This window comes from Hypanus sabinus, chromosome 11 (genome assembly GCF_030144855.1).
Source record: "Hypanus sabinus isolate sHypSab1 chromosome 11, sHypSab1.hap1, whole genome shotgun sequence".
NCBI lineage: Eukaryota > Metazoa > Chordata > Chondrichthyes > Myliobatiformes > Dasyatidae > Hypanus > Hypanus sabinus.
This window is the reverse complement of record NC_082716.1, coordinates 6024078-6050033: the sequence shown is the minus strand read 5'-3', so window position 1 is coordinate 6050033 and position 25956 is coordinate 6024078. Positions and strand designations below refer to the sequence as shown.

Genomic DNA, 25956 nt, shown 5'->3' with positions numbered 1-25956 from the left:
TGATTTGGCAGAAAGCCAGGTTAGATGGGCCAAAGGGCCTGTTTCTGTGCACTATAATTCTACATTTCTAAAGCTAGTAAAGTAATGCACTCCTCTCCTTGAGTGTATATATAATCTAATATCCTGCTGCACCTCATTGGCAACCTTGCCATTTCTTTAGCATTTGTCTACTTTACAAGGCTGAGTTGCTAGCTCAACCCTAACCCAGAATGGATGGAAAGCGTACAAGGAGCTGGCCGGATTTGAACCCAGGCCCATGCGCTCCAATGTCCAGTGCCAATGCTATTACACCACTGTCTGGCTTCCCCTTGTGTGTGTAGGGTCATTAATTGATGGATTGCTTATTAGGCTGAAAAAGCAGAGGACAGACACCGTACCTGAGTGTGTGATCCTTTCAGTAACAAAGTTCTCCCATTAGTTCGTTCAAGTGGAAGGCTCTGTTTCTCCAGAAGTGGAATCACTTTTGTACCGGTTTCTGGCCCTGCCTGGACTTCCAGCACCAGCCTTTTGATCTCCGTTTCAGAATGGACTGGCAAAGGGAAAGGGTTTTGGTTTAGTGTAGATGCAGTGTACAGAGGAGCCCTCTCCACTCACCAGGGTAAGCATTTCTCCCAAACTTCACACAGGGCACAACAGCATCATCGGCATCCAGGACAAAGCAAAGTGCTTGGCTTGCACAGCTTCCAAGTCCCTCAACGTCCCTCCCCTCCAGCACCATCGCACAGTGGCCGCTGTGCGGTTACTCACCCTGCCCACGCCAATGGCACCTCACTAACCGTGACCTTTACTACCAGCAAGGTCAAGGACAGCTTTCTCATTGCAACATAACAGAGACAGCCTTCAACATGGGGGGTGGGGGGGGAGGGCACGATTTAGGCACTCCGGTTTGCATCAGGTAGAGAGATCATAGAGCACTACAGTACAGTCCTGGCCCTTCAGCCCACAATGTTGTGCTGAGCTTTTAACATACTCTAAGATCAATCTAACCCTTCCCTCTTAACAGTCTCCAGTTTTCTATCAACTATGTGCCTACTTAAGAATCTCTTAAATTCCCCCAGTGCATCTCCCCTACCACCACCCTTGGTAGTGCGTCCCACACACCAACCGCTGTGTAAACAATTTACCTTTGGCATCCTGCCTCCAATCATCTTAAAAATTACATCCCCTCATATTGGCCATTTGTACCCTGGGAAAAAGTCTCTGGCTGTCCACTTGATCTATGTGTCTTCTCATCTTGCCCAGCTCTATCAAGTCTCCTCTCATCCTCCTCTTCTCTAAAGAGAAAAGACCTAGCCCATTCAACCTGTCCTCCTCAGACAAGCTGTCTGCTGCAGGCAGTGTCCTGGAGCGAATATCAGCAATAGCCTGTTGTGGTCCGATAAAGCTTGCTAATGCCACTGCTTTCTCAGGAGGCTAAAGAGATCTGGCGTGTCCCCTTTGACCCTCGATGCACCACAGAAAACCACCTCTCCGGATGCATCACAGCTCGTTATGGCAACCACTTTGTCACTGAGCTGTTGTGGACGCAGCTGAGCACGCCACGGAAATGGCTCAGGTGGAACGGTAGTGTAGCAGTTGGCTTAACACTTGACAGCGCCAGTGACCCGGGTCCAATTCCCGCTGCTGTACGTTTTCTCTGTGCCCACGTGGGTTTCCTCGTGGTGCTCCAGTTTTCTCCAAAGTCATAGGGGTTAGTAGTTTAATTGGTCACATGGTGTAATGAGTTGTTACCATGCTGTATCTCTAAACACAACAGGAACTCTATCTACACCTCTCACTATCTCGGTAAAGCAGCCAGCATCATCAAAGACCCCACCCACTCCACTCTTCTCCCCTCTCCCACTGGGCAGAAGATACAAAAACCTGAAAGCACGTACCACCAGGCTCCAGGACAGCTTCTACTGCGCTGTTATAAGATTACTGAATGATAAATAGGATGGACTCTTGGCAACCTTACACCTTACTGTGCTGCACTTCCTCTGTAACTCTAACATTTGCTCTTCGTTGTCATTGTTTCCCCTTGCACGGTTCTAATGAATTGATCTGTAGCTTGGTAGATGTGACCAACAGTAAACCAATCATTTCTCCAAGTCACATATTATGCCAATTTGGAAATAATCACCACTTCTTTATCATCACTCAATCTCTGTCCTGGGACTCCCTGTCCAACAAAACTATGAGATTCCTTACCAAGCAGACTGCAAGGATTCAAGAATCTTCTTGAATCACACTACCTTCTTAAAGAGGAATCATAAACACAAGGGATTCTGCAGATGCTGGAAATCCAGAGCAACACAAAATGCTGGAGGAATTCAGCAGGTCAGTTAGCATTTTTGGAGGGGAATAAACAGTCAGTGTTTTGGTCCTGATGAAGGGTCTCAGGCCAAAACTTTGACTGTTTATTCATTTCAATAGATGCTGATGCTTGTTGAGATCTACCATCATTTTGTTGTGTTGTGATATTTCAGTCTCCTCAATACCACTGCCAAGAAAATGATGACATTTTACTTAAGATCATTGTACTGTTACCTGGTCTGGTTAACACTCTGACAACGTGGGTTCCCATCAGCCTGTACAGTGGACAATGTTGGACAAAAAGGAGATTTTCAACTTTTATGTCCAGGCACACCTCAAAGCTGAAATGAGACATCTTGATACAAGAGTGATGTAACCAAGGCTTTGGTGAGGGCCGCTCAGCATTGTCCGAACACTCAGCTCCATCTGACACAATCCCAAGACAAATGTCATCCTATAGATACAAGGAGGAGCTCATCAGCAAACACGTCTCATAAAGACATGTTACATCAACCATCACTAACACAACATAATAAGTGTACGCTAACTCTATTTTCACCATTCCTGCCACTGGAACATAAGACCATAAAGCATAGGTGCAGAATTAGGTCATTTGGCCCATTGAGTCTGCTCCACCTTTTCATCATAGCTGATTTATCATCCCTTTCAACCCCATTCTCCTGCCTTCTCCCTATAACCTTTGACATCCTGACTAATCAAGACCATATCAAACTGCGTTTTAAATATACCCAGTGACATGGCCTTCACAGATATCTGCAACAATGAATTCCACAGGTTCATCACTCTATGCCCAAAGAAATTTAAAGAACACTGAGGTCTCGGGACACAGATAAAGTGGGTAAGTCAGGAGATGGAAGGGCAAGAGGCAAATACTAGAGAGTACCTCTGTGGCTGTCCCCGTGAACAATAAGTACTCCTGTTTGAATACTGTTGGGGGGGGACAGCCTACCTGGGGAAGCAACAATGGCTGTGCCTCTGGCACAGAGTCTGGCCCTATGGCTCAGAAGGGTAGGGAAAGGAAGAGGAAGGCAGCAGTGATAGGAGACTCTATAGTTAGGGAGTCAGATAGGCGATTCTGTGGACGCAGGAAAGAAACTTGGATGGTAGTTTGCCTCCCAGGTGCCAAGGTCCAGGATGTCTCTGATCTCGTCCATGATATCCTGAAGTAGGAAGGTGAACAGCCAGAGGTCGTGGTAGATATTGGTACCAATGACATAGGTGGGAAAAGGGAGGAGGTCCTGAAAACAGACTACAGAGAGTTAGGAAGGAAGTTGAGAAACAGGACTTCAAAGGTAGTAATCTCAGGATTACTGCCTGTGCCACATGACAGTGAGTATAGGAATAGAATGAGGTGGAGAATAAATGCGTGGCTGAAGAATTGGAGCAGAGTGCAGGGATTCAGATTTCTGGATCATTGGGACCTCTTTTGGGGCAGGTGTTACCTGTAAAAAAATGGGTTGCACTTGAATCCCAAAGGGAGGTTTGTTAAGGTTATTGAGGAGAGTTTAAACTAGAATCATTGGTGGGTGGGAACTGGACTGAAGAGATGGAGGAAGGGGCAGTTGGCTCACAAATAGAGAAAGCTTGAAGACAGTGCCAGAGGGAGGATAGGCAGGTGATAGAGAAGGGACGCGCTCAGACCGAAAGCTTGAGAAATGTCTATTTTAATGCAAGGAGCGTTGTGAACAAAGCGGATGAGCTTAGAGCACGGATCAGTGCTTGGGGCTATGATGTGGTGGCCATTACAGAGACTTGGATGACTCAGGGGCAGGATCGGTTACTTTGAGTGCCGGGCTTTAGATGTTTCAGAAAGGACAGGGAGGGAGGTAAAAGAGGTGGGGGTGTGGCACTGCTGATCAGAGATAGTGTCACGGCTGTAGAAAAGGAGGAAGTCATGGAGGGATTGGCTATGGAGTTTCTGTGGGTGGAAACTAGGAACAGGAAAAGGTCAGTAACTCTACTGGGTGTTTTTTATAGACCACCCAATAGTAACAGGGACATAGAAGAGCAGATAGGAAGGCAGATTCTGGAAAGATGTAATGATAATGGGGCTGTTGTGGTGGGAGATTTTAATTTCCCAAATATCAATTGGCATCACCCTAGAGTGAGGAGTTTAAATGGGGTGGAGTTTGTTAGGTGTGTTCAGGAAGGTTTCTTGACACAATATGTAGATAAGCCTACAAAAGGAGAGGCTGTACTTGATCTGGTATTGGGAAATGAACCTGGTCAGGTGTGAGATCTCCCAGTGGGAGAGCATTTTGGAGATAGTGGTCACAATTCTATCTCCCTTACCATAGCATTAAAAAGGGATAGGAACAGACAAGTTTAGAAAAGCAATTAATTGGAGTAAGGGGAAATATGATGTTATCAGGCAGGAACTTGGAAGCATAAATTGGAAACAGATGTTCTCAGGAAAAACGTACAGAGGAAATGTGGCAAATGTTCAGGGGATATTTGCGTGGGGTTCTGAGTAGGTACATTCCAATGAGACAGGGAAGGGATGGTAGGATATGGGAACCATGGTGTACAAAGGCTGTTGAAAATCTAGTCAAGAAGAAAAGAAAAGCTTATGAAAGGTTCAAAAAAACTAGGTAATGATAGTGATCTAGAAGATTATAATGCTGGCAGGAAGAAGCTTAAGAAAGAAATTAGGGAGAGCTAGAAGGAGCCATGAGAAGGCCTTGGCAGGCAGGATTAAGGAAAATCCCAAGACATTCCACAAATATGTGAAGAGCAAGAGAATAAGATGTGAGAGAATAGGACCAATCAAGTGTGACTGTGGAAAAGTGTGTATGGAACTGGAGGAGATAGCAGAGGTACTTAATGAGTACTTTGCTTCAATATTCACTATGGAAAAGGATCTTGCAATTGTAGGGATGACTTTCAGCAGACTAAAAAGCTAGAGCATGTAGATATTAAGAAAGAGGATGGGCTGGAGCTTTTGGAAAGCATCAAGTTGGATAAGTCACCAGGACCAGACAAGATATACCCAAGGCTACAGTGAGAGGTGAGGGAGGAGATTGCTGAACCTCTGGAGATGATCTTTGCATCATCAATGGGGATGGGAGAGGTTCTGGAAGGTTGGAGGGTTGCAGATGTTGTTCCCTTATTCAAGAAAGGGAGTAGAGATAGCCCAAGAAATTATAGACCAGTGAGTCCTATTTCAGTGGTTGGTAAGTTGATGGAGAAGATCCTGAGAGGCAGGATTTATGAACATTTGGAGAGGTGTAATATGATTAGGAATAGTCAGCATGGCTTTGTCAAGGGCAGTTCATGTCTTGCGAGCCTGACTGAATTTTTTGAGGATGTGGCTAAACACGTTGATGAAGGAAGAGCAGTAGATGCAGTGTATATGGATTTTAGCAAGGCATTTGAGAAGGTACCCCATGCAAGGCTCATTGAAAAAGTAAGGAGGCATGGAATCCAAGGGGACATTGCTTTGTGGATCCAGAAATGGCTTGCCCACAGAAGGCAAAGAGTGGTTGCAGACAGATCATATTCTGCATGGAGGTGTGCCTCAGGGATTTGTTCTGGGATCCCTTCTCTTCATAATTTTTGTAAATGACCTGGATGAGGAAGTGGAGGGATGGATTAGTAAATTTGCTGAATACACAAAGAGTGGAGGTGTTGTGGATAGTGTGGAGGGCTGTTAGAGGTTTGAGCAGGACATTGATAGGTTGCAAAACTGGGCTGTGAAGTGGCAGATGGAGTTCAACCCAGATAAGTGTGAGGTGGTTCATTTTGGTAGGTCAACTATGATGACAGAATATAGTATTAATGGTAGGACTCTTGGCAGTGTGGAGGATCAGAGGGATCTTGGGGTCCAAATCTATAGGACGCTCAAAGCTGCTATGCAGGTTGACTCTATGGTTAAGAAGGCGTACGGTGTATTGGCCTTCCTCAATCGTGGGACTGAATTTAAGAGCAAAGAGGTAATGTTGCAGTTATATAGGACCCTGGTCAGACCCCACTTGGAGTACTGTGCTCGGTTCTGTTCGCATCACTATAGGAAGGATGTGCAAACCATAGAAAGGGTGCAGAGGAGATTACAAGGATGTTGCCTGGTTTGGGGAGCATGCCTTATGAGAATAAGTTGAGTGAACTTGGCCTTTTCTCCTTGGAGCGACGGAGGATGAGAGGTGACCTGATAGAGGTATATAAAATGATGAGAAGCATTGATTGTGTGGGTAGTCAGAAGCTGTTTCCCAGGGCTGAAATGGCTAGCACAAGAGGGCACAGTTTTTAGGTGCTTGGAAGTAGGTACAGAGGAGATGTCAGGGGTAAGTTTTTTTTAGAGAGAGAGTGGTGAGTGCGTGGAATGGGCTGCCGGCGACGGTGGTGGAGGCGGATACAACAGGGTCTTTTAAGAGACTCCTGGATAGGTACATGGAGCTTAGTAAAATAGAGGGCTATGGGTAACCCTAGGTAATTTCTAAGTTAAGGCCTGTCCTGTGCTGTAGGTTTTCTATGTTTTTATGTTTCTAAATTCTTTCTCAGTTCTTTTCTAAGTGGACATCCTTCTAATCTGGGGCTGTGCTCACTAATCCAAAACTCTCCCACTATAGGAAACATCCTCTCCACATGCACTGTATCCAGACCTTTTGATATTCAGTAGGTTTCAATGATATCACCCCTCATTCTTCTAAACTCCAGTGAGTACATCAAATGCTCCTGATATGATAGCCCTTTAATTCCTGGAATCATTTTCGTGAACCTCCTTTGAAACCTCCAATGCCAGCACATCCTTACTTAGATAAGGGGCTCACAACTGCACACAATACTCCAAGTGCAGTCTGACCAATGCTTTATAAAGCCTCAGTTCCTTCAGTTTAACAAAGCTCCCCAGGGCCCAACCATTTATGTAAGAGTCCTACCCTCATTTGTTTTCCCAAGTTGTAATGCCTCATACTTATCCTCTTGATCATTTCTGCTTTAAGGGGAACAACCTCCCTCAGCTCTCGAAGTAACTGATCTGATTGCCCTCTGCTACTCTTAACACGACAATGCACAGCAAAAGCCCAAATTAAGAGATCTGTATAGATGATGTCACGAGTTATGCTAGTCCCTAAAGGATACTTACACCACCCTCACATTCCTGTGATGTCTTGAATTTTTGGTTCACAATGTTTGCTTCCTTGATTTCAGGTAAGATGGGTGCCACTTTCTCTGCCACCAAAGTCTCAATGGTCCGTGAAACAGCAAACACCTCAGATCTGTGGGGTCAATACCCTGAATGAATACTCGGAGAGAAAGGAGCAAACAAAAAGGGCAGCACAGCACCAGAGACCCAGGTTCAATTCCCACTGTAACCTGGAGGGAGATTCTTCTCCTGAACATGTGGGTTTCCGCCAGGTGCCACGGTTCCCTCCCACATCCCAAACACATACGGGTTAGTAGGTTAATTGATCACATCGGTGTAACTGGGTGGCATGGCAGTACGGTGGTCAGTGTAAAGTTGTTGTCATGCAAGCCACCTGATCTCCATGTGAAGAAGTTACCCCTCAGGTCTCTTATAAGTCTGCCCCCTCACCTCTGCGTCCCCCACTGTGGGGGAAAAAACTATGTGCTTTCACCTCTGCTGTACACCTCTGTAGGGTCACCCCTCAGTCTGCTATACTCTAAGCAATAAAGATCTAGCTCACCAAACCTTTCCCCACAATTCATAAGCCGATAAGACAAAGGAGCAGAAGTCAGCCATTCGGCCCATCGAGTCTGCTCCACCATTTCATCATGAGCTGATCCAATCTCCCCTTTAGTCCCATTCCCCCGCCTTCTCACCATAACCTTTGATGCCCTGACTACTCAAATGCCTATCAATCTCTGCCTTAAATACACCCAATGACTTGACCTCCACAGCTGCCTGTGGCAACAAATTCCATAAATTCACCACCCACTGGCTAAAAAAATTTTTTTGCATCTGTTCTGAATGGGTGCCGTTCAATCCTCAAGTCACGACTTCTCATACTAGACTCCCCCACCATGGGAAACAACTTTGCCATATCCACACTGTCCAAGCCTTTCAACATTTGAAATGTTTCTATGAAGTCCCCCCTCATATAACCATATAACAATTACAGCATGGAAACAGGCCCATCTAGTCCATGCCGAACGCTTACTCTCACCTAATCCCACAGACCCACACTCAGCCCATAACCCTCCATTCCTTTCCTGTCCATATACCTATCCAATTTTACTTTAAATGACAATACCAAACCTGCCTCTACCACTTCTACTGGAAGCTCATTCCACACAGCTACCACTCTCTGAGTAAAGAAATTCCCCCTCGTGTAACCCTTAAACTTTTGCCCCTCTAACTTTCAACTCATGTCCTCTTGTTTGGATCTCCCCTACTCTCAATGGAAAAAGCCTATCAATGTCAACTCTATCTATCCCCCTCATCATTTTAAATACCTCTATCAAGTCCCCCCTCAACCTTCTGCGCTCCAAAGAATAAAGACCTAACTCGTTCAACCTTTCCCTGTAACTTAGGTGCTGAAACTCAGGTAACATTCTAGTAAATCTTCTCTGTACTCTCTCTATTTTGTTGACATCTTTCTTATAATTTGGTGACCAGAACTGTACACAATACTCCAAATTCAGCCTTACCAATGCCTTGTACAATTTTAACATTACATCCCAACTCCTATACTCAATGCTCTGATTTATAAAGGCCAACATAACAAAAGCTTTCTTCACCACCCTATCCACATGAGATTCCACCTTCAGGGAACTATGCACCATTATTCCTAGACCACTCTGTTCTACTGCATTCTTCAATGCCCTACCGTTTACCACGTATGTCCTATTTGGATTATTCCTACCAAAATGTAGCACCTCATAATCTAAACTCCAAGGAGTACAGTCCGAGAGCGGTCAAACAATCCTCATATGTTAACCCTCTCATTCCCGGAATCATTCTAGTGAATCTTCTCTGAACCCTCTCCAATGTCAGCACATCCTTTCTTAAATAAGGAGCCCAAAACTGCACACAGTACTCCAAGTGAGGTCTCACCAGTGCCTTATACAGCCTCAACATCACATGCCCGCTCCTATACTCTATTCCTCTAGAAATGAATGCCAACATTGCATTCGCCTTCTTCACCACCGACTCAACCTGGAGGTTAACCTTAAGGGTATCCTGCACGAGGACTCCCAAGTCCCGTTGCATCTCAGAACTTTGAATTCTCTCCCCATTTAAATAATAGTCTGCCCGTTTATTTCTTCTACCAAAGTGCATGACCGTACACTTTCCGACATTGTAATTCATTTGCCACTTCTTTGCCCATTCCCCCAATCTATCTGTCTCTCTGCAGACTCTCTGTTTCCTCAGCACTACCGGCCCCTCCACCTATCTTTGTATCATCAGCAACTTAGCCACAAAGCCATCTTTCCATAATCCAAATCGTTGATATACAACGTAAAAAGAAGCGGCCCCAACAAGGACCCCTGTGGAACACCACTGGAAACCGGCAGCCAACCAGAATGGGATCCCTTTATTCCCACTCTCTGTTTCCTGCCAATCAACCAACGCTCTATCCACATATGTAACTTTCCCATAATTCCTTGGGCTCTTATCTTGTTTAGCAGCCTCATGTGCGGCACCTTGTCAAAGGCCTTTTGAAAATCCAAATACACAACATCAACTGCATCTCCCTTGTCTAGCCTACTTATAATTTCCTCAAAAAATTGCACTAGATTTGTCAGGCAGGATTTTCCTTTAAGGAAACCATGCTGAGTTCAATCACTCAACTCCTGGCGATATTCTCTGTATGAACGACAGGCTGTATCTCAGTACAGGCGACAATAATAAATTAATTCTAATTCCATTTCCTCCAGTGCCCAATGCAACACTAGCACCAGCCTACCCGCCATCAGAGACATAAATACAGAAAGGTGCCAGTGACATCATATACTATAGAAACCATAGAAAGGGTGCAGAGGAGATTTACAAGGATGTTGCCTGGACTGGGGAACATGCCTTATGAGAATAGGTTGAGTGAACTCTGCCTTTTCTCCTTTGAACGGTGGATATTGAGAGGTGACCCAATAGAGGTGTTTAAGATGTTGAGAGGCATTAATCGTGTGGATAGTCAGAGGCTTTTTCCCAGGGCTGAAATGGCTAACACAAGAGGGCCCAAATTTAAGGTGCTTGGAAGTAGGTATAGAAGAGATGTCAGGGGTAAGTTTTTTTTACTCAGAGAGTGGTGAGTGTGTGGAATGAGCTGCCAGCAACACTGGTGGAGGCAGAAACGATAGGGTCTTTTAAGAGGCCTCTGGTTAGGTACATGGAGCTTAGAAAAATAGAGGACTATGGGTAACCCTAAGTAATTAAAGTACATGGGCTGAAGGGCCTGTATTTTGCTGTAGTTTTTCTATGTTCTATGTCTTATCATGAAGGATACCACCCATCCTGTTTATGGACTGTTTGTCCCACTCTAATTGGAGAGGAGGCTACGTAGCATCCACGCCAGGACCACCAGACTCAAAAACAGTTACTTTCTCCAAGCAGTTAAGCTGATCCACACCTCAACCCACTAACCCATCCCTCCACACCCTTAACCACTACTATTTTATCATTTGCTGTCTAAGTCACCTTATGTACAGACACTCCTGTGCCTAGTGTCACTTTATGGACATACAATCAATCTATGTATATAACTTAGCTTATGTATTTATATTTATTGTGTTTTCATTATTATTATTGTGTTCGTTATCTTATTGTGTTTTTTTAATTAGAAAGTACAGCACAGAAACAGGCCCTTCAGCCCATCTAGTCCATTCTGGATCATTTAAACTGCCTACACCCATCAACCTGAACCGGGACTAATAGTCCTCCATACCTCTACCATCTATGTACCTGCTCAAACTTCTCTTAAACTTTGAAATCGAGCTCGCATACACCACTTCTACATTCTACACTTTCAGCACCTTCTGAGTGAAGAAGTTTCCCCTAGTGTTCACTTTAAACTTTTCATCTTTCACCCTTAACCCATGACCTCTGGTAGTCTCACCCATTTACTTGCATTTACTCTATCTATACCCCCATAATTTTGTGTACCCCCATCAAATTTTCCCTTAATCTTTGTGCAGGTCTTGTAGTTTTAGCTTTTGGTCTTGTTTGTCTGGTGGCTTTGGAGCTCCTTTCCGGGGAACGCGCTAAGATGGTAGCGCGATATTAATACGCAGCAGCCTCTCCGGACTCTGGATTGGGGATTGCCAAACGTTATGTGGATTTTCTAGTGTAGTCTGTTTTGTCATATCATTCTGGAGGAATGTTGTCTCATTTTTTAATTGCATTGCATTTGTGGTTTCTAAATGACAATAAACTGAATCTGAATCTGAAAAGAGTTGTAACCTAATCAAGTTTTCCTTTGTGCTCTATTGGACGAGGAATAGCAATTTTTTCATTCTCCTCTAACACTTGAGTACTGGAAATTACTTTAGACAACCTTGAATCTTTCTGAAGAGAAAGGAAAGTTGGGGATGGCAGGAATAAAGCGAGAGGAAACATTACTTCAGAACCATTATCGGGTTCTCTTTCTGAAGTGGAACACTGCTAATCTGCAGATTGCCTTCTTTTGCGTTTATCTTTATCGATACGTCCACAGGTAGAGTCGAGTGGAACTTTGCAGTGAATTCCAGACCAGCCTGGACAAATGGTGCATTTATACCCAGGACAGCCTTGCTGTAGAGAGCCACACTGAGGGAGGAACAGACAAGGTGTTACATTAGCCTCAGCACTGGATGTGTCTGAAACCATCACATCACAAAGATGAATGTTCTTTGGAAACAGCTGCTTTAAAAAAATGAACTGTAAATACCTTGGGTTAACCTGAGCCTTCAGTTCAATGTTGGCACTAAATAACTGAGACAAGGTGGAGGTGGTGGCTGGGATGCTGGCTGTAACTAGTGGAGACAGAAAGCAAGTAGTTTCAGTAACAATTACCTCCTTTAACAACACAAACTTCTATACAATTCTATTAAAGAGTGATGAAACATTCCAAGGAAATATATCTTTGCTATAAAGATATTTAACCTTTCCTTTAAGGGAAGGACATCAAACAAGACTTCAAGTTGAAGTTCAAGTTCAGTTTATTGGCATTCAACTGTGCACATTTCCAGCAAAACGCAGCAACGTTCCTTCGAACCAAGGCGCACAACACAGTACATATAACACACACACAACACACAGAGTAATATTACCACGATTATATTACCAAATAAGGTGCATTTATGACACAAGTTAAAAAGTAAACAGTAAATGCTACTGGTGCTTCATGTGTGATGAGACCCAGGTAGTGGCAGGATGTTCAGCAGTCTCTCAGCTTTGAGGAAGAAGCTGTTTCCTATCCAACTGTCCTTATTCTAATGCCACTGTACCTCTGCCTGACAGCAGATGGTCAAAGCGATTGCTGAATGGATGGGTGGGATCTTTTACGGTGCTAAGGGTCCTGCATACATAATGCTCCTGGTAAATGGGTGGAGGAGAGACCCCGATAATCCTCTCAACAGTCCTCACAATCCTTCGTAGGGACTTGTGGTCAGATTCCTTACAATTTCCATACCAGACAGTGATGCAGATAGGTTGAGGTCAAGGCAGAAAATGATGGAAACACTCAACTTTCTCAGAGCTGAACCATTAACTATTTCTCTCTGCTGCCTGGCCTGCTGAGTGCTCCAGCATTTTCTGTTTATATTTCTCTGGAGAGAGAAATACTTTTAACATTTCGGGTGGGAGACTCTTGGTCAATCTCACAGCCTACCTCGTTATTGACCTTGCATCTCATTGTCTGCCTGCTCTGTACTTTCACAGTAGCTGTCTCACTTTATTCTACATTCTATTATTGTTCTACCTTGACCATCTCAATGCATTGTATAATAAATTGTTCTGGGTGAACAGCATGCAAGACATGTTTTACACTGAACATATGACGATAATAGGACATTTAATCAGTTAGCGGTTGATGTTTGAATTGAGACCCTTCATCTGCACTGCGGAGAGTCCATTTCCTTATGCTATTTCCATGCTCCCAAACTCCATCAGCCCATCGCCCTCCTTATTTGATCCACTCATCACCTGCCAGCTCTTTCGCCACCTCTTTATACATGTGATTTTACCTTTTGTTGCTGTTGTTTCACATATTTATATGACTATTGTTTTATTATAATTGTGCCAGTAATATTATACTGTCTCTCATGTACACATGGTTCCTGCAGGTTGTTTTAGCCAGGGATGGTAGTGGGATAAGTTTTTGCTGTCTATTAAATGCTCCTGGTGGTGTGCGTCTCAAATAACTTCCGACAACCAAGTCCAAATCCTCACATTCACATGTGACTTAGCTACTGAGCCCTGTGGAATTATTTCTATTGACTTAGCCTCTGTAGCATCCAGGTCATCTTCAAGGAGTAGTGCTTCAGAAAGGCGGTATCCAGTATTAAGGACTCCATCACCCAGTAAATGCCCTCTTCTCATTGCTATCATCAAGGAGGAGGTACAGAAGCCTGAAGACACACATTCAATGTTTCAGGAACAGCTTTTTCCCCTCTGCCATCTATCTTATGAATGGACAGTGAACCCATGAACACTAACCCATATCTTTTCTTTACCTCTTTATATGGTTCTGTTCCCTCAATATTTCAGTCCATATTGATTCCCAGGTGCCAGTATGATAGAGTCCTCAGCAAGTGGGAGAGTGAACAACCAGAAGTTGTGGTCCATGACTGACAAGTGACAAGGTTCTGCATAGGGAGTTCAGGGAGTTAGGTGCTAAGTTAAAGAGCAGGACTTCCAGGGTTATGATCTCAGGATTGCTACCTGTGCCATGTGCTAGTGAGGTCAGAACTATGAAGATTATGCAGCTTAATACATGGCTAAAGAGTTGATGTAGGAGGAAGGGCATAAGATTTTTGGATCATTGGGCTCTCTTCCAGCAAAGGTGGGACATATACTGAAGGGACAGTTTGCACCTGAACTGGAGGGGCACTAATATCCTAGTGGGAAGGTTTGTTAATGCTGCATTGTGGGGTTTAAACTAGATTTGCAGGGGGAAGGGAACCAGAGTGCCAGAACAGTTAGTGGAGAGGTTGTGGAGGCAGATGTTGGCAAGATCTCAGACAAAGTTAGGAATCAAAAGGTTGAGCATGGTGTGACTGGCGTCTTGAGTTGCGTATAGAAACACAGAAAACCTACAGCACGTTACAGGCCCTTCGGCCCACAAAGCTGTGCCAAACATGTCCCTACCTTAGAACTACCTAGGCTTTACCCATAGCCCTCTATTTTTCTAAGCACCATGTAGCCATCCAGGAGTCTCTTAAAAGACCCTATCGTTTCCGCCTCCACCACCACCGCTGCCGGCAGCCCATTCCACGCACTCACCACTCTGCATAAAAAACTTCCCCCTGACATCTCCTCTGTACCTACTTCCAAGCGCCGTAAAACTATGCCCTCTCATGCTAGCCATTTCAGCCCTGGGGAAAAGCCTCTGACTATCCACGCCTCTCATCATCTTGTACATCTCTATCAGGTCACCTCTCATCCTCTGCCGCTTCAAGGAGAAAAGGCCGAGTTCATTCAACTAATTCTCATAGGGCATGCTCCCCAATCCAGGCAACATCCTTGTAAATCTCACTGAAAATATATTTCAATGCAAGTATCATAGGAAAGGTGGATAATAGTCCTGAAGGTTTACAAACAGAGGCAGTGTGTAGTGAGGAGAGACTGCTGATGGGGCAAAATTGCAGTCAACAGGATGAGTTGCAATGTAACAGGTGGACAAAGTCAAAAAAGGTGAATACAGGACTGAAGGTGTTGTATTTGCACATACAAACAAGCTGGATGAACTCAGCAGGTTGGGCAGCATCCATTGAAATGAGCAGTCAATGTTTCAGACCCTTCATCAGTCCTGGGAGAGCTTGTGCAGGATTCCCTAAAGGTTAATTTGCAGGTTGAGTTTGTGGTGAGGAAGGCAGATGCAATGTTAGCATTCATTTCAAGAGGACTAGAATATAGCAGCAAGGATGTAATGCTGAGAACTTATAAAACATTGGTGAAGCCTCACTTGAAATATTGTGAGAAGTTTTGGGCCCTTTATCTTAGAAAAGATGGCCATATTTACTGTGCTTGAGAAGTTTAACTTTAGTCCGACATTCATATCCTGGATTAAATTGATATATCATACTCCAGTAGCCTCAGTTTTTACTAACAAAGATCTTTTTTTTTGTTTATTTCGGGGTACCAGGCAAGGCTGTCCTCTTAGCCCATTATTATTTAATATTGCTCTGGAACCTTTGGCAATTGCTTTTAGAGAATCACTGAACATTTTTGGCATTACTCACAGGATGGATATTCGTAAGTTATCATTATGCGCAGATGACTTGTTATTATACATTTCTGATCCTGAGAAATCCATTCCTCTAGTTATATCATTGTTGGCTCAGTTCAGTAATTTTTCCAGGTATAAATTGAATCTTAGTAAGAGTGAATTGTTCCCCTTAAATAGGCAGGTTCCAATTTATGGAAATTTACCTTTTAGATTAGTTAAAGATTATTTTATATACTTAGGGATTAAGATCACAAAAAAACATAAGGATTTATTTAAGGTTAATTTTCTACCCTTAATTAATCAGATTAAATGTTTGTTTACTAATTGGTCACCATTGTCTTTATCATTGATAGGTTGAATTACTGCTATTAAGATGATTATTTAACCTAAGCTTTTATATATATTTCAAGAGGTAACAATTTTTATTCCGAAATCCTTTATTGATAATGTTGATTCCAAAATTTCTTCATATATATGGCAGAATAAAAATCCTAGGTTAGGTAAAAAATATTTACAGAAGTCAAAAAAGGTGGATTGGCATTGCCAAATTTTAGATTTTATTACTGGGCAATTAATATTCGATATTTGAAATGTTGGTTAAGGGATTTGGATTTATCTCTTAGCCCTCATTGGATAAATTTGGAAATTAAATCTGTCCAAGGATTTTCATTGGGTTCTATCTTCAGGACTTCTCTTCCCTTTGCTCTTGCTAAATTACATAAACAAATTGACAATCCGATAGTTAAACACACTTTACGTATATGGTTTCAATTCTGGAAATTTTTTGGGTTGAATCAATTTATTTTAGCAAGTCCTATTGTATCCAATTTCTTTTTTCATCCCTCTATTTATAGACCAAGCTTATTTAGTTTGGAAGACTAAAGGTATACTATGATTTTTGGATTTATTTTTGGATAATTGCTTCATGTCTTTTGAACAATTCAATTATCTAATAAATATAATTTGCCCAGATCTCTTTTTTTTAAAAAAAAACAGATTAGGAACTTTTTAAACACTGTACTTTCTTCCTTTCCAAATCTAGATTCTATGAGTATTTTGGAGAAATTGTTAGAATCAAATCCTTTTCAGAAAGTTGTAATATCAAATGCTTACAATATAATTATGAAAATACATTCAGAGGCCTTTTATAAGATTAAGAATGATTGGGAAAGAGAACTTAACTTTTCTATCCCTATTGAGAATTGGGATAAAATTCTTCAACTAGTTAATTCATCGTCTATATGTTCTAAACATTCATTGATACAGTTTAAAGTTGTGCACAGGGCTCATATGTCCTAGGATAAATTAGCTCATTTTTATTCCTATATAAATCCTATTTGTGACAGATGTCATTCTGAGATAGCGTTTTTAACTCATATGTTCTGGTCTTGTCCGCTTTTGAAAAAATATTGGAAAGACATTTGATATTATTTCCACGGTATTGAACATTGATTTACAACCTCACCCTATTACTGCAATTTTTGGTTTACCAATGATGAACTCACTCCATTTATCCTCTTCTGCTTGTCGAATGATTGCATTTCTTACATTAATGGCTAGAAGATCTATTTTATTGAATTGGAAAGAAATTAATCCTCCTACCGTATTTCATTGGTTTTCTCAAACTATGTTATGTCTAAATTTAGAAGAAATTAGAAGTGTTGTATTTGATACTTCTATTAAATTTGAAAAGATATGGAGACCATTTATTCAATATTTTCATATGATGTAATATGACCCTGTTCCAAGCCTATTTGGAACAGTTTCCAGTTTTGATTTTATATATGTTGAGAGGATCGGAGTTGACGACACTGATGATTTTGTATTTTTCTGAGATACTATAAACAGCCCTTTTTTTCCATTTTCTCTTTTTCTTGTTTTGTTTTTTCCCCTTATTAGTTATTAGATTTGTTTTTTTGCATAATTTTTTTTCTTTTTCTTTTTCCTGTTTTTAAAAAAATATATATTATGATATACCTAGGTTTGCCTTGTTTATTTGTTACTTGTATCGTCCATGATTTGGGAAGACTCATTTATACTGTAACTATTGCTTAGGTTTTCTTTCATGTTCAGTTGAAATGTGTATGTTTGTAATCCCATTATCTATGCATCAATTTTATTATGTTGATATTAATAATAATAATAATAATAATAATATTGGAAAAGAATTGGAAAGAAATTAATCCCCCTACCACATTTCATTGGTTTTCTCAAACTATGTTATGTTTAAATTTGGAAAAAATTAGAAGTGTCATATATGACCCTTCTATTAAATTTGAAATGACTTGGAGGCCATTTATTCAATATTTTCACATGAAGTAATTTGACCCTGTTCCAATCTTATTTTTCTCTGGTTCTGATTTTATATATGTAGAGAGGATCGGAGTTGGGGAGATTGATAATTTTTTGTCTTTTCTTAGACAGTGTAATAAGCCCATGTTGTTGTTTTTTCTTTTCTGTTCTTTTTTTTCCCTATTAGTTAGTAGTTAGTTTGTTAGATTAGTTCTTGTTTTTTGGGGTAATATTTTTTTCTCTTTTTCTCCTTTTTTTGTTTTTTTATATTGGTATACCTGGTTTTTTTTTTGTCTTGTCTATATTATATTTGTATCTTGTATGATTTGGGAAGACTTAACTACATTGTTCTTATTGCTTATGTATCCTTTTTTTTGAAAACTTTTTTTATTGCATTTTTAAGTAGTTACAAAATGAAGTATGAAAAAAAATGTATATAACCCTTCCCCCCTAACTGCCCTATAGGAAAAAAAAAGAAAAAGAGAAAAAAAAAGAAAGAAAGAATGCCTGGTTGTTGGAAGATCTCCACATGCTCCATGGAATTCGTAAAAACTTTAATATGTATATTTATTTCTTACCCCAAATGACCAATTGTTTCACCTTCAGAGCATCTATAGATTTAATCCTGTCTTTTGTAAATAAGGGCTCCAAATTTTCAGAAATGTTTCATACTTATCTCTTAAATTATAAGTAATTTTTTCTAATGGAATACAACCATAGATTTCTTTCTTCCAAGAGTCTATACTTAAATATGTATCCGATTTCCAAGTAACTGCAATAGCTTTTTTGGCTACTGCCAGTGCAATTTTTATAAATTCTTTCTGGTATTTATTTAGTTTTTTTGGTTTTATCCCTTCAATATCACCTAATAAGAGTAATATTGGATTATGAGGAAATTGTGTTCCTGTAATTTGTTCCAGTAAAAGTCTTAAATTTGTCCAAAAAGGTTGAATTTTAGAACAAGACCAGGTAGAATGTAAAAAAGTACCAGTTTCCTGGTTACATCGGAAACACTGATCTGATAAGTTTGGATTTAATTTATTTATTTTTTGTGGTGTAATATATAATTGATGTAGAAAATTATACTGCACTAATCTTAACCGAACATTTATTGTATTTGTCATACTATCAAGACATAGTCTTGACCAATTTGTTTCTTCAATTTTAATATTCAAATCACTTTCCCATTTTTGTCTTGACTTATGGATTCCTTGTTTAATTGCCTGTTTTTGAATCAAATTATACATACAAGATATAAATTTTTTAATATTTCCTTTTTGAATTAAAATTTCTATTTCATTAGGTTTCGGCAATAACATTGTTTGACCTAATTTTTCTCTTAAATAAGCCCTTAATTGAAAGTAACAAAATAAAGTGTTATTTGATACTTTATATTTATTCTTTAATTGATCAAATGACATTAATATACCTCCTTCAAAACAATTCCCTATATATCTAATCCCTTTTTGAATCCAATTATATAAAAGTTGATTGTCCATTGTGAAAGGAATAAGTCTATTTTGAATTAAAGATCTCTTTGCTAATAAAGATTTTTTGTCTCATCATCAACATTTATCTTATTCCATAAATCAATCAAATGTTTTAATATAGGAGATTCATTCTTTTCCCGTATCCATTTAGATTCCCATTTATATATAAAATCTTCTGGTACATTTTCTCCTATTTTATCTAGTTCTATTCTAACCCATGCCGGTTTATCTTTCTCGAAAAAAGATGCAATAAATCTAAGTTGATTTGCTTTATAGTAATTCTTAAAATTTGGAAGTTGTAATCCTCCTAGATCAAATTTCCATGTCAATTTTTCCAACGATATTCTTGACATCTTACCTTTCCAGAGAAATTTCCTCACATATCTGTTTAACTCTTGAAAAAACTTCTGGGGTAATTGTATTGGTAATGATTGAAATAAATATTGTAGTCTAGGGAATATATTCATTTTTATAGTATTTACTCTACCTACTAATGTTATTGGTAATGCCATCCATTTATCAAGATCTTCCTGAATTTTTTTCAAAAGTGGTAAATAATTTAATTTGTATAAGTTTTTTATGTCATTATCAACTCTTATACCTAAATATTTTATACCATTTGCTGGCCATCTAAATTGAGTTATCAATCGACATTGATTATAATCTCCTTTAGTAAGAGGTAAAATTTCACTTTTATCCCAATTTATTTTATAACCCGATATTTTCCCATATTCTTCTAATCTATAAGATAATTTGCGTAGTGAATGTAATGGATCTGTTAAATAAAGTAGAACATCATCAGCAAATAAGTTAATCTTGTATTCTTCCTGATTAACTCTGAAACCCTTAATATCTGGGTCCATTCTAATTAATTCAGCTAGTGGTTCTATTGCCAACACAAACAAAGCAGGTGATAATGGGCAACCTTGCCTAGTTGATCTTGTTAACTGAAATGATGTTGAAATTTGACTATTTGTCACTACTTTAGCTTTAGGATTAGTATTTAAGGTTTTAATCCATTTTATAAATGATGTTCCTAATCCATATTTTTCCAATACCTTAAATAAAAAATCCCATTCCAATCAATCAAATGCTTTTTCTGCATCTAAAGCAACTGCCACACTCATTTCCTCCCTCTTTTGCGCTAAATGGATTATACTAAATAATCGGGTTACATTATCTGCTGATTGTCTATTTTTGATAAATCCTGTTTGATCCATATGCACTAATTTTGGTAAGCATTTAGATAATCTATTAGATAAGATTTTTGCTATTATTTTATAATCGGTGTTTAATAAAGAAATAGGTCTATATGATGCTGGTTTTAAAAGGTCTCTATCTTTTTTTGGCAATACTATTAAAATAGCTGTTGAAAAAGATTCTGGAAGTTTATGCATTCTTTCCGCTTGATATATTAACTCCATAAAAGGAGGAATTAATAAATCTTTAAACTTTTTATAAAATTCAGGTGGAAAACCATCTTCTCCTGGAGATTTATTACTTTGAAGTGATCCCAAAGCTTCTTCAACTTCCTTCAATGTAAAAGGTGTATCTAATCCCTTCTGTTCTTCTGTATTTAATTTTGGAAGAGTTATTTGTGATAAAAATTCTTCTATCTTAACATCATCATTCTTTGATTCTGATTTATACAACTCAGAATAAAAATTCTTAAAAGCCTCATTAATTTCTAGAGGCTTATAAGTAATTTCATTCACTTTTGTTCGAATTGCATTTATTGTTTTGGAAATCTGATCTGTTTTTAACTGCCATGCAAGAACTTTATGTGATCTTTCACCTAGTTCATAATATCTCTGTTTAGTTCTCATAATTGCTTTTTCTGTTCGATATGTCTGGAGTGTATTATATTTTAACTTCTTATTAATAAGTTGTCTTCGTTTTTCTTCTGTCATATTTCTTTGAGATTCTTTTTCTAATTTTATAATCTCGTTTTCCAATTGATCTATTTCTATCATATATTCCTTCTTAATTTTAGAAGTATAACTTATTATCTGGCCTCTCAAATATGCTTTCATTGCTTCCCACAATATAAATTTATCATCAACTGAATGTAAATTTGTATCTAAAAAGAACTGAATCTGCTTTTTCATAAAATCACAAAAATCTTGATGTTTTAGTAGAATTGAATTAAATCTCCATCTATAAATTGATTCCTCTTTATCTATCATTATCATTGTCATTATTAAAGGAGAGTGATCAGACAATATTCTTGCTTTATATTCCACATTTTTCACTCTATCTTGAGTATTTGTTGATAATAGGAAAAAATCTATCCTTGAGTATGTTTTATGTCTATTTGAATAGAATGAATAATCCCTTTCTTTTGGATTGATTCTTCTCCATATATCAATCAAATTTAAATTTTTCATCAATGATAGAGTTAATTTTGCTACTTCCTTTTGTGCTCATTTTAGATTTTGTGATTCTGTAATCCAATAACTATGTATCAATCTTATTAAGTTGGTATTACTTAAAAGATTGAAAAAAAAAGACCAGAGGACACAGTCTCAGAACAGAGGTGCATCCTTTTAGAACAGAAGTGAGGAGCAATTTCTTTAGCCAGACTGGTGAATCTGTGGAATTCTGTCACAGACAGCTGTGGAAGCCAAATTTTATATATTTAAGGCAGAGGTTGATAGATTTTTGATTGGTCAGGGCATGAAGGGATACAGGGAGAAGGCAGGAGATTGGGGCTGAGAGGAAAATTGGATGAGCCATTATGAAAGGGAGGAGCAGACTCGATGGGCCAAATGGCCTAATTCTGCTCCTATATCTTATGGTCTCATGAGAGGTCTTGGCCCAAAATGTTGACTCTCCATTCCCCTCCACAGATACTGCCTGACCGGCTGAGCTTGTCCAGCAGTTTGGTTGTTGCTGTAGATTCCAGTGGTTGACCTCTCTTGTGTCACTTTGCTTCTGAGGAGACTTACCCTGAAAGGCAGCTTTAGCCAATACTGCCGAGAGAAGGGACAGTTCCGCGGACAGACCCAGGCACGTCGGGACAAAGCGGCGTACCTCCGATGTCACTGAGGCCGCTGACAGATGCAATTCCATAGGCTTTCTGAACCGGGCTATAACTTTCTGCAGTGTGCCATGTTTCCCATTCACACCAGACAATAACTGTCAGGGAAAGATTCAACGGTTCAAGGTCAGCAGAAGGCACCATGCATTTTAAGTTCAAGTTTTTAGTTCGAGGTATACATAGCTGTTAGCATAACGCCATTACAGCACCAGTTACGGGGTTCAATTCTATCGCTGATTGCAATGAGTTTGTATGCTCTCCACATGACCAAGTGGGTTTCCTCCAGGTACTCTGGTTTCCACCCACATTCCAAAAGACATATGTGCTAGGGTTAGTAAGTTGTGTTGGCACCAGAAGCGTGGTGACACTTGCAGGCTGTTCCAGCACATTCTCAGACTGTGGTTGTCGTTGATATCAAAGGACACATTTCACTGTGCGTATTAATGTTTCAATGACTATGTGAAAAATGAAGCTAATCATTATAGTTATCCTTATGCCCAGGGTATGAATTTCATGTACAGTAGTTTCTCACCACTTTGTAGTTCCAAGACAGGGACAAACGTGAGTTAACATAAACTTAACTCATGAGGTGGCATTGTAGCACAGTGGCTAGCACAACGCTTTACAGTACCAGTGACCCAGCTTCAATTCCCATCACTGCCTGTAAGGAGTTTGTACATTTCCCCTCCCACAATCCAAAGACATAATGGTTGGTAAGTTAATGGGTCATTGTAAATTGTCCTTTGATTAGGCTATGGTTAAATTGGCAGGCTGCCGGGCGGTGTGGCTCAAAGGGCCAATTCTACGTCCTCAATAAATTTATTCTCAATAAATACATTAAATTATATAAATATTATAAAATTATGGCTTTATAAAACTTTGGATTCATTTCTGGTCACTCCATTATGGGAAGGTTGTGGAGAGAGTGCAGAAGATGTCCAGCAGGATGCTGCTAGGTTTGGACGGTGGGAGCTACAAGGATAGGTTGGACGGACGGGGTTGTTTCCTCTGGAGTGGCGGAGGCTGAGCGCAGGTCTGATAAAATTCTGAGAGACATAGCCATACAGCCAATGACATTTTTTCCCAGGATTGAAGGGTCTAATACCAGAAGGCATGCGTTTAAGGTGAGAGAGGAAAGTTCAAAGGAGGTTTAAGGAGCAAGATTTTTTTTTACTGAGAGTTGTGGGTGCCTATGACACACTGCACTGCCTGGGGTGGTGGAGGCAGATAACATAGAGGCATTTAAGAGGTTTGTAGCCATAAATACTGTACACGAATGCACAGAGAATGGAGGGGTATGAACATTGTGAAGACAGAAGAGATTCATTTACTTAGTTTAGCACAACATTGTGAGCCAAAGTCCCTGTTCCGTTGCAGTACTACACTCAGTCTCTTCATTTGTGTCCCTCCTGTACCTAATAAAATGGCTACTGAGTGTATTTTTGTGGTCTTCTGGTGCTGTAACCCATCCACTTCAATGGTCAACGTGTTATAACTACTGTAGTAATGTGGTTATTTCGATTACTGTCAACTTGAACCTTTCTGGCCATTCTCCTCCAATCACTCCCATTTTGCCCACAGAACTGCCACTCACTGGATTTTTGTTTTGTTTTTCGCATCATTCTCTGTAAACTCTAGAGACTGAAAATCCCAGAAGATCAGTAGTTTCTGAGATACTCAAACCACAGACAAAGTCACTTAGATCACATTTCTTCCCCATTCTGATGTTTGGCCTGAACAGTAACTAAACCTCTTGACCATGTCTGCATGCGTTTGTGCATTGAGTTTCTGCGACATGATTGGCTGATCAGATATTTGCATTAACGAGCAGGTGCATAGGTGTACCTCATAAAGTGACCACTGAGAGTATGTTCTATAGTCTAAATTACATCAGTCGCAGGAGAATTGACAAAGCTATCTCTTACCTCGATCACTTTGTGAATATAATCCTTTCTGAAATCGACAAAGGCGATTTCTTGATTAAATACTTTCAGGTATGCTGAAGCAAGTGGGACTTTCTCTGGCACAGATTTTAAATTGGGGATCTGTTGAAAAAATGAATACACAACATAAGAATTCAAACACTGACAGCAGTACTTTGAAACATAGGAACCTGTGTTATTTCAGAGGACCTGCCCTGGGCCCAACAGGTATGTGCAACTGCAAAGATTCAGCATGATATCCAAAACTTTGATAAACCTCTATGTATGCATTGTGAAGAATATATTGACTGGCTGCATCACAGGCCAGAATGAGTTAATAACTCATCAGGGGTGATTGATAAGTTCGTGGCCTAAGGTAGAAGGAGATATTAGCTTCAAACTTTCTGCATAATCACTCAGAGTTGACCTGCATGTGCATGTAATGAGAGCTGTATAACTAATCTCCTTCTACTTTAGGCCACAAACTTATCAATCACCCCATGTGTATGTACTTTGATAATAAATTTGCTTCAAACTCTGACTGCAGATGCTGGAACCTGGAGTAATCAGCAATACATAGGAGGAACTCAGTGGGTCAGGCAACATCTGTAGCGGGAAATGAACTGTCAAAGTTTTGGTCCAAGACCATTTAATTACATCTCCTAGACCGGGGGTTGGCAACCCGCGGCTCCAGAGCCACATGTGGCTCTTTTACGTCTGTGCTGTGGCTCCCTGTTACTTTGGGAAATAATTGGTCAGTATTTAATTAAAATGTATTTTATGTTAGTTTGTTAGTTTTTGAAATGTAATTCTAAATTTGAAGATTATGGTGATCTTGTACAATCCAAATAAGACGTTGTGGCGACCCATTTCCTGACACATCCGAACCGGCTCACAATTAGCCAGTGTTCAGGCTAAGGGAGATAGCCTACGGGGGTTTGTGAGTACGTGTCTTTTGCAGCATCCGCGTCCATGGGGGGCTGGGTTGAGGGAGGCTTAAAAGCAAGGCTGTTTAGTTCGAATAAAGCTATCTTTGACTGCAGTTTACTGACTGCGTGTAGCTCACCGCTACAACGTGTTTTTATCGCTGGCTGTCCAGAGTGGAGGTGCTGAAACGCTTTGTCGCATGTCTGGAAGAAGTGAAAACTTTCCTGGGCAGCAAAGGGCCCACCTTTCCTGAGCTGGAACAGCCAGAGTGGCTGGAAAAGCTACACTTCATGGTAGACATGACAGCGCACCTGAACACGCTGAACACAGCTCTTCAGGGGTAAGGACGTACAGCCCTGCACATGTTGGAGGATGTTTTGGCATTCGAGCGCAAGTTGACGTTGCTTGCCAGAGATTTACAGAAAGGCACATTGTCTCACTTCCCTAATTTGAGAGAGTTCAAAGAAGGTCATGACATGATGAATTCGGAGTATTTACGTTCTGCAATCATCGCAATGCAAACATCGTTTGGGAAACGCTTCTGTGAGTTCAGAGAGGAAAAAAACACATTATCCTTCCCTTTCACTCCCCTAAGCATCGATCCATCCCTACTGAATACGACTGCATTGTCAGGTGTGAGTCAACCT

The 25956-nt window shown here is 40.2% G+C and overlaps 1 protein-coding gene across 1 annotated transcript in view; it reads right to left on the bottom strand.

The window, feature by feature from the left end:
- Positions 1 to 25956, bottom strand: part of LOC132402330 (vitellogenin-like) — a 117182-nt gene that overhangs the window by 50332 nt on the left and 40894 nt on the right. Inside the window, exons 14-20 of the mRNA XM_059985209.1 lie at positions 24386 to 24505; positions 22369 to 22558; positions 12138 to 12222; positions 11831 to 12016; positions 7397 to 7529; positions 2530 to 2749; positions 378 to 529 (exon numbers count right to left, since the gene is read on the bottom strand). Coding sequence (XP_059841192.1) covers positions 378 to 529; positions 2530 to 2749; positions 7397 to 7529; positions 11831 to 12016; positions 12138 to 12222; positions 22369 to 22558; positions 24386 to 24505 — 1086 coding nt within the window. The remainder of the gene's footprint in view (positions 1 to 377; positions 530 to 2529; positions 2750 to 7396; positions 7530 to 11830; positions 12017 to 12137; positions 12223 to 22368; positions 22559 to 24385; positions 24506 to 25956) is intronic.